The sequence below is a fragment of the Sebastes umbrosus genome, chromosome 12 (genome assembly GCF_015220745.1).
Source record: "Sebastes umbrosus isolate fSebUmb1 chromosome 12, fSebUmb1.pri, whole genome shotgun sequence".
Taxonomy (NCBI): Eukaryota; Metazoa; Chordata; class Actinopteri; order Perciformes; family Sebastidae; genus Sebastes; species Sebastes umbrosus.
This window is the reverse complement of record NC_051280.1, coordinates 22,407,842-22,422,525: the sequence shown is the minus strand read 5'-3', so window position 1 is coordinate 22,422,525 and position 14,684 is coordinate 22,407,842. Positions and strand designations below refer to the sequence as shown.

The 14,684-nt window shown below is 39.4% G+C and overlaps 1 protein-coding gene across 1 annotated transcript; it reads right to left on the bottom strand.

The window, feature by feature from the left end:
• Positions 1 to 1,188: 1,188 nt before the first annotated feature.
• Positions 1,189 to 6,719, bottom strand: LOC119499458 (E3 ubiquitin-protein ligase MARCHF2-like). The gene is made up of 5 exons (XM_037788783.1): positions 6,399 to 6,719; positions 4,129 to 4,422; positions 3,828 to 4,023; positions 3,277 to 3,486; positions 1,189 to 2,543 (listed from the first exon to the last, which is right to left on the bottom strand). Exons 2-5 carry the CDS (start codon positions 4,311 to 4,313, stop codon positions 2,388 to 2,390), a joined length of 747 nt encoding a protein of 248 aa, XP_037644711.1. The 5' UTR covers positions 4,314 to 4,422; positions 6,399 to 6,719; the 3' UTR covers positions 1,189 to 2,387.
• Positions 6,720 to 14,684: the final 7,965 nt, after the last annotated feature.

The window sequence follows — 14,684 nt, the reverse complement described above, 5'->3', positions numbered from 1 at the left end:
GCGTGGCGTGGTGCGGCACAGCGCAGCAGGCTGACATGTTCTTCTGTCTGTCTCCATCTCTCTCGTTTCAGTGCCTGGGACAGTGCTGCTGACAGACTACTGTACATACATACACCTCTACACACAACAAACAGCAATATCTGTTTGAGAATAAGTAATAATAAATTATGTTATGGGATTATTCCTTATTTCATGGGTTATTTGGGGATATATACTTTATTATTACATACTTATATAAAAATTAACAAAAAAAGCATTTGAACACTGATTTGGAGGTCCATTACCATGGCAATGGTTGAAGCTTCGAAGCATTCGGGTCAGCCCTACTGTGTCTGATCTTTTGAAATTCCCATGGCACGTCTGTCACCGTTTCCGTCCAAGCGCACTTCCTTCCTACAGAGCCCAGTAATAAAATAACCAAATTATATATTAGTTGCTTTTTGTGAGTTGATATAAATGTAACTGATTGTGTTAAATGGGCATAATGATATTGTCTCCTAACAATCACAGGCCCCTGAATTGAATCGAATCAAAATCGTATCACGGCACACGTTGTGATATCAGCAAATAATATCGTCTAAAGAATCAATATAATATTGTATCGTGATGAAACCTGTGATTAACACCCCTAGCCAAATGATTTTAAATAATGTGTTACAACATTGTTGATGCATCAACACTTAAGGAGCATTTTACTGTTGTTTCAAGGCAAGGTGGAGCTAGTTTACATCATATCTCTTAAGGTGGGGGGGGTCAAGGCTCTCCAAAGGGTCACAAGATAACTTGGGGAAGTTGTGAGATGATTAAGAAAAAAACAAAAAAAAAACAGGTTGTGTTACACAAAGGGACATCGAGCAAAATCTTTGCTCTTTTTGGATCTTGTCTTATCTTGGGTAATTTTTTTTTTTATCTCTGAACTGTAGTGGAGTAGAAGTACAAAATAAAAATGGAAGTACTCAAGTTAAGTACCTGAAATTGTACTTTAGTTCTGTACTTTGGTAAAAGTCCTATTCATAGTACACACTGTGTACAATAGTGGATGTAAAAGGTCTCTCAGCACAAACCTATTGAATGGGTAAATAATTCTCCCCCCATAGTGATTGATCAGCAGAGATATATTTCCAAAGACTACAGGAAGATCATTAGAGGCTGACCTACCTAAAACCAACAGACAAGTCACATTTCACATGGATTTAGTCCGGGAGTCCCTCGTGTTTTATTGCACAATAACCCAACTTTCCGGGGGATGCAGCAGGAAGACTACAATAACACAAAATACTTTGTATAGCATACGCTGCATACATCGATTGACATCTCATAACACATTTCTCTTTTGCACCTTTTTGCTGAGTACCAGCCTGCTCTGGTACATCTCTTGTTTTTATGTAGGGCAAAAGTCTGTAGTCTCACTATTCTGAACACTGCATCTCCTCTATTTATCTCTTGTGATGTAGGACACGATAACTACTGGTCATTGCGAGGCAGCTCAATTAATGGATGGTGCATTTACAAGTGGAGTTCGGCCGTTTGCTTATGCACTTTTATGACAATAGCAGAGACATGATCCAATTAGAATGTAAACACTTTTCCACACCTTCAATACTATTTCCTTACTGCCGTTTAACGGCTGCTGTTGGCGTTGTCCTCCCACGTACTACAATCCTCACTGACCTTGTGACAAGTGTGATAAATATGTGATGCCTTAGCTGTTGTCTAAACAGGAAAATGATTTTCACCGTCCATACATCGATGATGAAGCTTTTACCAGGAAACTTCAAAGGGATTCAGATTGTAGACGACATCGTTGGTACGAGCGATTTTCGCCCTCTGCTTGTCAAAAAAAAGAATATTCACAGATAGACTTCGTCAATCATGTTTTAAGGTTATCATCCTTTGCCGGGCTATTGGCTGCCCATTGTTCAAAAACAGCTAAATACATCGTGAAGGGGCATGGGGGAATTATAGGTAGTGAATATGTTTCATATTATACTGTAGTAGCATGCTGTATCAGTTATATCCTGCTACATTAGCTTGTGTCTTAGTATTTCATAAGTTTGTGTCACGGACATACAGATGGGCTGGTTAGTCCGTTATCCACGTCTTCAGTCGTTCACATCCCAGCACCGGCTGTCCGCTGACAACTCTGTGTTTCAACATCGACTACGACTCCGGAATGAGTTCTTCTCAAAACCACTTTTGTGGTCGGCTAATACCGTAGTAGTTTACATCAAGTGCTTCGAAAAAAGAAAACAGGAGGGGAAAGTAGCTCTCCCCTCTCAGAATGGTCCTTATGAAGTGCAAAAGTTTATTAATATGATTAATTTTGTTTTTAGAGAGCGCTTCAGTGGGCGTTATTTTTAAATATTCCTCTTGCCACCGCTCTGCACTCATACGATGGTCTCGTCAGTCATTTTCTTGGTCGACTTGGTCGGCACAGAACGCTGGGTGGTGTGTGCCCCTTTCATGTCGGGCATGAGCAGGCGCACTTTCTGATTGGTCCTCCTCCACTCCGAGTACAACTGACAGTGATACCGAAATGACACCTGAGATTGAAAGGAAGAAGAGCGGGAGGGGGGTGGGGGGGTGGGGGGGGAGACAGGCGGCGACAAGGGAGGAAAAGACAGACGTCAATAACACTGACACCAAGATATTTGAGACAGAGTAGTACGTCTGCAGGACGACGATATGCTGACTGAAGCTGCGGCTGCTACACAAGCTGCGAGTAAAAGGGCTCATTTTTCACAATTTGACATGTCTAATGATTCTTTTGCTGAAGATTAAAGGGTTAGATTTCTGAATAATACATGCTATTTTTTACAGTATATGATCCAGTTACGTCCAGTTAAGGAAAAAAAGTGCAGAGTAAAAGACAGCTTAGTCTTAGTCTTCTCAAAGAGCTGTGCATGTATGTGCCTGCATGAACTATCTGGCCAACTTTCAAACAAATGAGTGGTCTGTGCCAGCGATTATCAAGTTGCACACATGCCCTCACGTCTCTCTATGCTTTGACTTTGCTTGAGTGCTATTCAAGGTCATATTAGGACCAGAAAACAGTCCCAGATTTTTCTACAATGATCAACAGCAGAACATAGATCTGTGGTTGTCTTTGTATTCCATCTGTGTGGGACACCAAGAAAAATAAAAAACAAAAGAACAGCTTGTGGGTGTGAAGAAGCCAGAGAGAAAACCTGCCAGCACCTCAACAGAAGTACATAAACATCATAAACATGTTTTTCTCAGTTACAGGAGAATAACCCTCAGTAATACATTAGTTACCAGTGTCCAGAGGATGTAGATGGTGAAAAGGGCGATGGTGAGGGCGATGAGGCCTACGGCCTCGAGTCTGCTCTTCAGCTGCAGGTGGTCCTGGGCTCCCCTCAGACACAGCCAGCCAGAGATGGCGGCCAGGGGTGTGATGAGGAGAAAGCAGGCCATGTCGCACAGCAGCGTACGCTTCTCACTGCGAGGACCTGGGTCCTTCAGCCACTGAGCAAGAGCAAAACGAAGACTTAATTTGGTTCAACTGAAAATGAACTTTCTACAGTATCACCTCTTGATTGATGCATCTTAGTTTGCGACGGCTATTACAAACTAAATTCTGCCAAGAAAAAGAATTAAAAAGGTGTGCGATTGAAAACTAGTCCTATGAATAGAGAGCTCTTATCACAAGATCAGGCAACCGTCTTATTAATATGAGGAAATCATCTCATACCCTGTAGATGCTACTTCCTGCGTCACACTCTACATGGCTTAAAATTAATCTTACAAAATACTTAAAATATCAGTACAAGGCCAAAGATTTATCCTTGCAGTAAAACCCCTCTAACCTGTGTGAGTGGTTGTGGTCGTCGTTCAATAGTGAATTCTGTGTGACAGAGTTCACAGTAGCTGGTGTTGGAGGAGGACAGCCACTTCTCCAAGCAGCTCTTGTGCACTTTACCCAGCGTACCAGTGCAGTCGCAGGGTGAGAGCAGCGTCTCCCCTCCAGCTCCCTCGTGACAAATCCGACACATGCCCACATCGCTGTGGAGCAAAGACGGAGAAGACGACGATGTGATGATTAACCCAAAGTACAATGTAATTACAGTATATTCGTCAAGGCCCCGTGTGAGTTCCTCCCTCTCTTACCTCTGCAAGCTCACCGCTTTGACAACGGTGGAGAGTGGGCGGCCATCTTTAGCCGTAACCTTGGCAATGTACTGGGCCTGCGCGGTAGAATCAGACTCCTCCGAATCCTTGGAGGCGTCAGATTCGGCGTTCCCGGAGTAATCACAAAGGGAGCCGGGCAGGTGGCAGCACCCTGACGAAGACATGGCTCAGCTGAGGGTGACGAAGATGATAGTGGAGGCGACTTCAAAAGAAGGTCCGATCCAAAACCCAACCTCCTCCTACTCCTCCTCTGTCCACCTACAGAGCAAATGCCTGGTGGAATAAAAACAAGAGAAGAAGTACGGGTGATTCCTTGAAATGACAACATAAAAGTACAACATGATGTTGCAAGTCTCTCATAAGACTCTATATAGGTCTCAGTGATAGGTCATGTTGATACAAGAGATGTCTCAGTGATGTCATGTTGATACAAGAGATGTCTCAGTGATGTCATGTTGATACAAGAGAGGTCTCAGTGATGTCATGTTGATACAAGAGAGGGCAAAGTTATTTTTTTTAAAGCTAGTCACCTGTCTAAGATACATTTTGGGACAGTAATGCAAACAGTACTTTACTATGGACATAAATGCACTTTTCTCTGCTGCTAAACATGACTGCAAATTGTGTGAAATTGTGTCTGAAACGTTTACTTATTTTATTTTTTTATTTTTTAGGTATAGTTAATTTTAATACTTATTTATTCTATCCTTTTTAATTTGTATGCAAATACTCAGTGAAATGAAAATAAAGTGAATCTTGAATCTTGAAGTTCAAGCTCGAGGGCCCCAAAAAAGCTAGAAATAAACAAGACATAACCTTAAAAAAAATCTTTTTAAGCAAGACACAAAATCCTCAAAAAAGGAAAAGTGCAAAAACACATCTACAACTATATGTTCCTACTATATGTTTCAGTAAATATGGGTGATATGGCTTCAACAAAACTGTGTTGTCAAGCAGATACAAAATGCAGCACACTGTTGTGCAGAGAAAACCCATTTTCACAGGTGCTAGTATCAGGAAGAAACTGTGTTACCCAGGCTGATAACTGTCACCAATATACTCTTCAACAACTTCCTTGAAAAAGATATGCATCAGTGTGGTGGAAGCATATTCTGTGTATATCCAAAGCCCCGGATGATAAAAGCAAACATAAAAATGTCTTTAAGCAAGACACAAAATCCTAAAAAAAAAGGAAAAGTGCAAAAACACATTTACAACTTTTGAATTGGAGTGATAGTGGAGCCATACAAATTGCATGTTTAACATATTTACTCAATAAAAATAATATGTTTCAGTAAATATGGATTATATGGCTTCAACAAACTGTGTTGTCAATGCAGCATATTGTTGTGCAGAGAAAACCCATTTTCACAGGTGCTAGTATAAGGAAGAAACTGTGTTACCCAGGCTGATAACTGCCACCAATATACTCTTCAACAACTTCCTTGAAAAAGAAATGCATCAGTGTTGAAGCATATTATCTAAAGCCTCGGATGATAAAAGCAAACATAAAAAGGTTTTTAAGCAAGACACAAAATCCTCAAAAAAAGGAAAAGTGCAAAAACACATCTATAACTTTTTAAATTGGAGTGATAGTGGAAACATAAAAAAATGCATTTGATGTTTAAACATATTTTACTCAATAAAAACAATATGTTTCAGTAAATATGGATGATATGGCTTCAACAAAACTGTGTTGTCAAGCAGATACAGAATGCAGCACATTGTTGTGCAGAGAAAAACCCATTTGCACAGCTGTTCAGATGGTAGTATCAGGAAGAAACTGTTACCCAGACTGATACTGTCAACTTCCTTGAAAAGAAACATTCTAATAATGCATCAGTGTGGAAGCATATCATCTAAAGCCCCGGATGATAAAAGCAAACATAATCAAACTAATGTCAGTGCATTTAATTTAATGCATTGTTTTTCAGTAACTTAGCACTGTTATTATCACATTACATGCAGAGAAAATACTGTCAAACTGCGTCAGCGCTGTTTAATCTACACTCTCTACCTTTAATCGACGATTTACAGTCAACATTTCACAGCTAATTTCGGCCGATTACATGTAACGTTACATGATGAGACAGTGTCGTTACTGTACAATAACCAACATCTCATCATCAATACCTGAAAGACCATGTAAAGCAGCTGAACAGGTGTCAACAGACGAGCTGATATGTTACATTGGTGTATGTAAAAGCTGCTAAACAAGGTGGTAAAACAGATGTTAGTGATTTACTCACCAGACGGACTCCCTGTTTTTCTCTCGCTCGGCCTTGGCCTTGGCCTCCTGCGTTATAACCAGACACCAGCTAGCTGAGCTAACTAGACAAACCCTAGCTACAAACTATGACATTGACATCTAACCAAAAGCTGATGATATGAGGGGAGACAAAAGACGACCACATGCGCTGTGTCCTCTCCATGGCTTGTAGCGTGTCTCCCTCGGGCTGGTTTTGTTTCAAAAAAGGTGAAAACAAGCTGACAGGATTTACTAGACACGGCTAACGTGGCTAGCAATGGTAGCAAGCCTACCTCAGCATCCCTCAGCTGTGCGCTGGTCATGTGACACAATGCTGCCTTCAAAGCCCCTCAGTGATATGTAACAACAAAGGCTTTTACACCTACACAAGATTCAAGAGTTTTATTTGCCATTTGCACCTATAAGTACAATTCTGAGCAGTTTACACCGAGTCAGCTTTAAGAAAAGAAAAAGGGTAGAAAAGGCACAAGGTAATTACAGTACAAAATAAGTAGCACATTCAACTCAACACAATAAATAAATAAATTATTAAAATATATAATACATATATACAGTATATAAAACGCCCTCAGTGTAGTCAATAAATAAACAAAACTACCCTCTGCATAGGAACGATACCCCCAGAATACAAATATACAGTATATATGCTCCATGACCATGTTAAAAGTCACTTGATTTTAATATGTTTTGTATGATATTATACTATGTATTTATTTTGCATTTGTTTTATGTTGGGGCATCTGAAACTTGAATGTATGTTTCAATGCTGCTGTCTTGGCCAGGTCTCTCTTGCAAAAGAGATTCTTAATCTCAATGAGTACTAACTGGTTAAATAAAGGTTAAATAAAAAAAATAATTAAAAAATTCAAAATAAAAAAAACTTGTAGCTCTCATAAAAATATTTTAAAAAAGAAATAATTAATATATTTCAGACAATTACGCAGTGGAAGGCAGCATATTGCACAGCATTACAGTCCATTCAGGTGTACTGTGTCTCAATAATGGTATATGGAGGTGAGGTGTGGGGTATTTGTGTCCCTCTTTAATGTCCTTTGTCACCAGTCTTATTGTAGCTGGGAAGAAGCTGTTGTGAAACCGTGCTCTGTGAGTGGAGATGCTCTCTACTTTACATTTTATATTGCCAAATGTGCTTTTAAGGAGGTCAGTAAGTATGCAAGTGAAGTGAAAACTGATAATGAAGGGAATGGTTGTAATTTAACGACACAAATACCGCTTCCCGCTGTTGCAACTGTTATTTACGAGGGAGCCTGAATGCGGCGGCATTGTGCAAACAATACCAACAAATCATGCATGTTTGGATGAACATGTTTTTAATCTCTCTTTTCCTGGCAGTATTGGTTGGATTTCAACATGGAAACGACCTTTTTTTTCCTCCATCGAGGAAACATCTGTAGGGAAGATTATGTCAAAATAAAACCGCTAGGTGGTAGCGTTTAGTCAACCCTCTCTGGGTGTTGCAGAGAGGATGGTCAGGACAGGTATTATGCCACAGGTGAGGTTCAAGGACCTTCAGGGAGATGAGAGATATTAATTACAGTCAATAGACATTAGTACAGTGACAATGAACAACAATGACAGTCTATGTTCATTATAGGTTTTTGTGTCTAATGAGTTCTTTTTTTGGGTATCCTTATAAACATTTTGAGGAATGACTGGTTTAAGGTACAGCAGTAGTGGAAAGTTACTAAATATATGAATTCATGTGCTGTTCTTGAGTACAGTTCATTTCATTTTTCATTTCAAAATTTATTTCGAACATGTAGAATACAAAAAAAATAAAATAAAAAATAAAGAGAGAGAATGATCATACCAACAAGTGGACAGTCAGAAACAAGTAGTATTTACATACAATGAAAAGCATAAGACAAATAAATTGTCAAACACTTGATGCCTTGATTTACATATTCGAAAAGGAGTGAGAAGAAGTATACACTTATTTAATCCCATCCCTTCTCCATAAGTCAATTATTAATTATTAACCAGCTTTCTTATTGAGCTAAACATATACTTTTTAAAATTTATCTAACTATAATTATTATTATTTATGATTATTCTAACTATAATTATTATCTTTAATCTGTGTCATACAGACATATAAATTAATTACTGATATAATTATCCTTATCAGATGTAGCCTACTTGTACCGGAGGCCTACTTGAGTATTTCCATTTTATGCTACTTTATACTTGTGACTTTCAGTACATTTTGTTGATAATACTTACATACTTTAACCATAGATGCTGGACCTCTTATAATGGAGTATATACTGTATATATTTAATGTTCAAGAAGTGAAGTAGAGTTGCACTGGTTTGTTTCCTGGAGACATGCTGATATTGAAGTGATGAAGTGTTGAAGCACATGTCAGCTGAGATTAACGAGCATCGCTCAAAACAGTGAGGCGACACACGTCAGCTAAAACCACAATATCACTCTATATTTAAGCTGCTTGGCAGTGATGTTAGCTGACTAGACGAAGGTCTCTCTATGAATCAATGCTGATCCTAGTGTTGGCTTTTCCTGCTTTAGCCTCCCGACCGCGGTCAGAAGGAACAGGGGAGACACTGTAGCCCCGGTCGAAGACGACAACGTTACTCACTCTGGAGCCCCGTCTATTCACTCGGCAGAAGGAAACGACACGGGAAACCTCTGTTGGTCTGGAGGAGCTGCAGCATTTATTTCTGCACAAACTTCCACTGTACATTCACTAGATATTCTCAGAGCTAAACGAATTCTTCTGCAGTGTGTAGTGTGCGCGCATGCACGTGAGAGTTGGAGCGAGAGAGCGAGTGAGAACGAGCGCGGTGTGTGAGTGAAGGCAAGCAGACAGGCAGAGGAGCAGAGTGCAGCAGAGACTTCGGCCCTGGAGACCAAAGCTACGGTCTCCCCTGTGTCTTCTGGAGGCCGAAGCAGAAAGAGCCAGCACTGTTTTGCAAGACGGGCTTCACTAGATATAACTTTGAGGTTTTGGCCACAAGCGAGCGCGCATGGGACACTGACCCGCAATGATTTATACGTGTAAGAAGGTACAAACAGTCCCTTTAAAGCCTGCAAAAGGAAACACTGGGAAATGTCTCCCTGACCCAGATCATTCTTGACCAACTAATGCAATGCTCAGTGTCAGACAGATCTAGTTCTACATGGTCAGCCCATCGTCACATATTTTGTTACCAGACAAAAATAATATTCCAATTTAATTCTGCATGATGCAGAAACATTAAAGACCTCGATACTTTGGAGACTTTTAAATTGTACCCCCTCGTGAATTGTGAAATGTTCCTTTAGTGTGACCTAAAATAGTAACCTCCTCATGTAATGTTTAACCATTAGTTAAACAATATCTATTTTCTGCCTCACCGTCTCTCCTTGCCTCTTCCTTTTCATTCCCTTTGAACCCAAACACTGATAAAGAAGGGGTTCACGTATGGTGAGTTTAATCTGACACACACACACCCACACCTCAAAGCGTGTTTCTCGTGAGCTATCTCACCCGTCTGTTTGGTCAAAGTCCAACAGAGATCATGAGACACTATCTCTCCGCATGTGTGGGCAGGCGTGTGGGATATCATGAGACATGTATGTCGTTGGACTTTAACATTGGCGGACGCAAAAATGCACATGCAGTTCATTTACGCATCATCACACATTTGAAAATGTGATAAAATGACATTTACATAATACAGTATTTAGCAGTAAAATACAGGTAATCTCAACATTCATGATCCATTGCTGCTTCTGAGGCTGGTAGACAAGGTTTGAAACTATCTTCATGACCTAGCAGAGATTCAACAAGTTGCAACAATGTGTGACACAATAGTAGTTCCCATTGTTTAACTTCATTGTCAGTGTGTCCAGCCTGCTGCTGCTGCAGGAATTTCTCCTTATCATGATGCCTGAGATGAGAATGACCTGACTCAGCTTTGACTTCATCTGTATGGAATGTGGAAATGTGCAGTAATGATATACATATAGCATATTACTCCTTTAGTTCATGTTGTTGGCTACTGAAAACTGCATGCCCCATGTCTTTGTTTAATTGCAGGGAGCTGCCAATTGTAAATTCAAACAATTAGATAAAATTAGACACAAATAAACTAATAATTTATAGTTATTAAAGTTGCACCACATTTAAGTTAGATGTATGGGTCACAACTGGACTTTTTGAACTGGGTGGTGTGAAGATTGGCACACACATGCACAATAGTAACATATTCCTACATAGTTTATCTACAGTAGAGGAATGGAGAGAGAGTGAGACTGCCGCTGACTGAAACAGAGAGGCAGACACGTGGATACAGACAGGCAGATTGCGAAACTTATTCACAGCGTTTGGCTTTCAATAACAGTATAATTCAATCGCTGCAGTTCCATCTCGTGATCCTTTAAACTGTCAGCAGGAGGCCTCATGAGTGCCACGGTTTCTCTCATTTCCCGATGCACGCTTGTCCTTGTGGGAACTAACTTGGCCTTTCTCACGCTACAAATGTCTATTCAATGCCCAACTGTCCAATAGGGTACTTTGGTGACTATTTAATACCACATCCTCTAGCTATTTTACGCAATTCAATGTGAGATAGCGTGTATACTGTGTCTCCTTCAGGAGCGTTGAGGCCTGGGATCACTTCATTTGAATATAATCTTGAGGGAAATACACATTGTAAATGACTCCATTCTAATCATTGTCTGTCTTACAATGTTTAGTCACTGTCCATCAACTTGGGGCCATTTTGTGATTGTTGAGGGTGGTATTGACTGATTTAAACTCTAATTTCCACTCAAGTACAAATCAAAACTGCATTGGAATTTCATAGAATTTCTTTCAGGACAATTCTGAGTATTACCGTGTGTTTGTCTACCCATTTTGATGTTTTGGACTTTCACCTAGTGGGCCTACTGACAGTATTGATTTAAAGATATGAATGGTCCTGCAGCAAAAAAAAAAGAATTCACAAAACATGAAGCTGCTTTAATCATAACATTTTAAAACCTTAATTGATTAAATACAGTAGAAGTAAATTAAATGAGACCTTTCTATGAACTCGCATGAAGGTATTGGCAAAATTGATTGACTTTTTTTTCTTTTCCAGTGCAATGCAATAAAATATCCATCAAACTGAAAATAATGAGATGGCTAGTCTTTCAAAACTTTAAAAAAAAAATATCAGGCGGCATTTTTTTCTTCCTCTTTTTTGTTCTTTCCATTAAAATATGAGGATGAACAGGAATGATGAAAACAAAATAGTTTCATTAAAGGAACAGTGTGTGACATTTTGGGGGATTTATTAGCAGAAATGGAATACAATATTCATAACTATGTTTTCATTAGTGTATAATCACCTGAAACTAAGAATCTTTGTGTTTTGATTAGCTTAGACTGATCCGTTTATATCCACATAGGGAGCAGGTCCTCTTCACGGAGTTCACCAATGTTGCTCCGCCATGTTTCTACAGTAGCCCAGAATGGTCAAACCAAACACTGGCTTTAGAGAGAGACGTTTGCATTTTCATGTTACCTGAAGGCCACCGTAGTTCTCCAACACGCTTGTGGAACTGCGGTAATGTGAGCAGAGTGCAAAACTGTGGTACCGCCAGCTGCCGTCTGACTTCCCTTTCTCCTAAAGTATTGTTATTATGATGCAGTCGGCGGCTCACGTTATCGCAGTCTTGGAAAGGGAGTGAGCACAGGGGTACTCAGTTGGTTGCAATCTGCAACCACACCACTAGATGCCGTCAAATCCTACACACTGGACCTTTAATAAGTGCACTTAAATGTTAATGTTTGATTTGAACAGCTGGTTTTAAGAGCAGACATGTTAAAAAACAACATGGATGATGGATGATGACTATTTTTTTTCTGTAAAATCTTTATTGAAACCCATTAATTGGTTTCATCACAGTTTGCTATTACGTAACAACAAGAGGCACACCGTATCTAAATCACTCTTTCCTCATCCATCCTAGTCATGAGACGTTCATAACCGCTCTAATGCAGGACATACCATTAGTGGTTTTGACTCTACAAATGTGAAGAGTGAAACCATGCACACTACTCCCAATTACAAAACTGTGTGCACTCGTTCATTTCCATTATTGAATCACCAACTGGCTATTCTGAGTGCAGTCAGCTGATTGGGAAGCAGCATTCAGAAGAAAAAAAATTGATTGGGGAAAGAGAGTCAAACTGCATGACCTCTGCCAGGCAAAGTGCTATCAAGGTGCTCTTGAACAAGCCGCACAATGGCTGAACGTTGATGTGGATCTGCAGCTGCTGCACCCAATATTAAAAGTTTAAGAACACACTAAGAGCATTTTCTTATTTAAAGTATCCATATCTCCAGATGTCTTCAATCATTTCCGATAGACAGTGGCCCATTTTAATCTCTAATAACAGACGGTCTGCGTATTTATGCAACACTGAAACTGATCAAGTACTGAAGTTCCATTTATGGTGCCTTCAAATGGGGTCGTGTTTACCGTGTTCGCGAGAAGAGTCCATATGAACGCCCCCCCTCGCGTGGTATTCACGACCTCATAAGTGAAAAGTTTCTGAAAGCTCAGAGATTATGACTTGTGACGTGTTTGTTGACGTTGTGAGAAATGGTGGAGGTTCATTTTTCGGTGCATAATAAGTTAATAAGTTGTAATTTTAGTTATATATTGTTTTTCGTAGTCATTTTATAATAGGCTGAGGAAAATGTTGATGTTTTCAACCTCATCTTTTTCCTCTATCATAATTCTTTTGCATTTCCTGCATTATGTTACCCACTTTAATACGTTAATATTGCTGTTGCTTAGCAACAGTGTTCTCACAACTTAACCACTTGAACGCCAAGTATATGGTGTACACGACCTCCCATGTTGTAAATACGAGCTCACAAGTCCCATTTGGTAAATGGACTTGCATTTATGTAGTACCTTTGCAGTCTTCCGACAACTCAAAAGCGCTTTAACATTGAAGGCAACATTAAAGATTTTGGCTTTAAAGGAGTAGTGTAGGATCTGGCGGCATCTAGCGGTGAGGTTGCAGATTGCAACCAACTGAAACTTCTCCCATGTTCCAAGCGAGTAGGTGAACTACGGTGGCCGACGTAAAAACGCGAATGGCCCTCTCAGGAACCAGTGTTTGGTTTGGTCCATTCTGGGCTACTGTATAAACATGGCTGCCGGGTCCGTGAAGAGGACCCGCTCCCTATGTAGATATGAAGGGCTCATTCTAAGGTAACGAAAACACACCGATTTTTATTATCGGGTGATTATACACTAAAGAAAACAAACTTATTAATATTATATTCAATTTCTGCTAATAGATCCCGCTAATTGTTACACACTGTTCCTTTAAATCCAAGTGTCTGAGCTTAGTCAAAGTCTTTGTCAAAAGGAAAAAGGTAAGAGTCTAGAGAGGCAAATGCTTGGCTCTGTATTTCATTACACCGGATTTGAAGCAGTGACTGAGGTTAAAGAGCTGACTTCCAGCTTTTAAGGGTGTGAAGTTGAGCACCCTCGACTTTTTGTATGTTGGTTGATAGGGGTAGGCGGTAAGGATAGTGTCTTGTCAAGGTATATACAATTTTTATTGCAATATCACTAAATACTGTGATATAGTAAATTATCTAGAAACTCAATTGAGAGACCCTTTGTAGATTATATAACCAGATAATCCAGGGGAATTGACTGGATTTACTTATTACATTGATGCAAAAAAAACTGTAAATCCAATAATGCCATTACACAGTCCTGGGTATTATGCAAGATTACCTGCCAAAATTACTTAATAAATCTAGAAATATTGTCATAACTATTGTTTTTTTTTAAATTAATTTTAGGCTATTTGTTTGCTTGATTGTTGGTTGTCCCACTCAAGTTTTTTTCAAGATTCAAGATTCAAGATGTTTATTGTCACGCCGGTTATACAAGTACAATCGTGTGAAATGCTTTTTGCTGGGAAGCTCCATTAAAAATAATAAGTTATATTACAATTATAAAAGGAAATACTTTGTACAAGGCATATTAAGAATATATACAGGCATATTAAGAACATATACATTAAGAACATATACAGTATATACAGTATAAGATATATGATTGAGGTACTTCTTGTGTGAGAAGATGAAGTCGTATGAATTATCTATTTAAAAGTCTGATGGCCATGGTTTTGAATGGCGTTTTTTGTTGTTAAGATAAGATAATATTAGATAAGATGAACCTTTATTAATCCCCGAGGGAAATTCAGGTGTCAAAGCAGCAA

Bases quoted from the DNA above. Each gene is read 5' to 3' on its own strand.
- LOC119499458 (XM_037788783.1), bottom strand. From the start codon at position 4,313: ATGTCTTCGTCAGGGTGCTGCCACCTGCCCGGCTCCCTTTGTGATTAC. The intron at 4,024-4,128 runs GTAAGAGAGGGA...TTTGCTCCACAG, and splicing joins AAAGCGGTGAGCTTGCAGAG to CGATGTGGGCATGTGTCGGA. The intron at 2,544-3,276 runs GTAACTAATGTA...TTTCAATCTCAG, and splicing joins TCTACATCCTCTGGACACTG to GTGTCATTTCGGTATCACTG.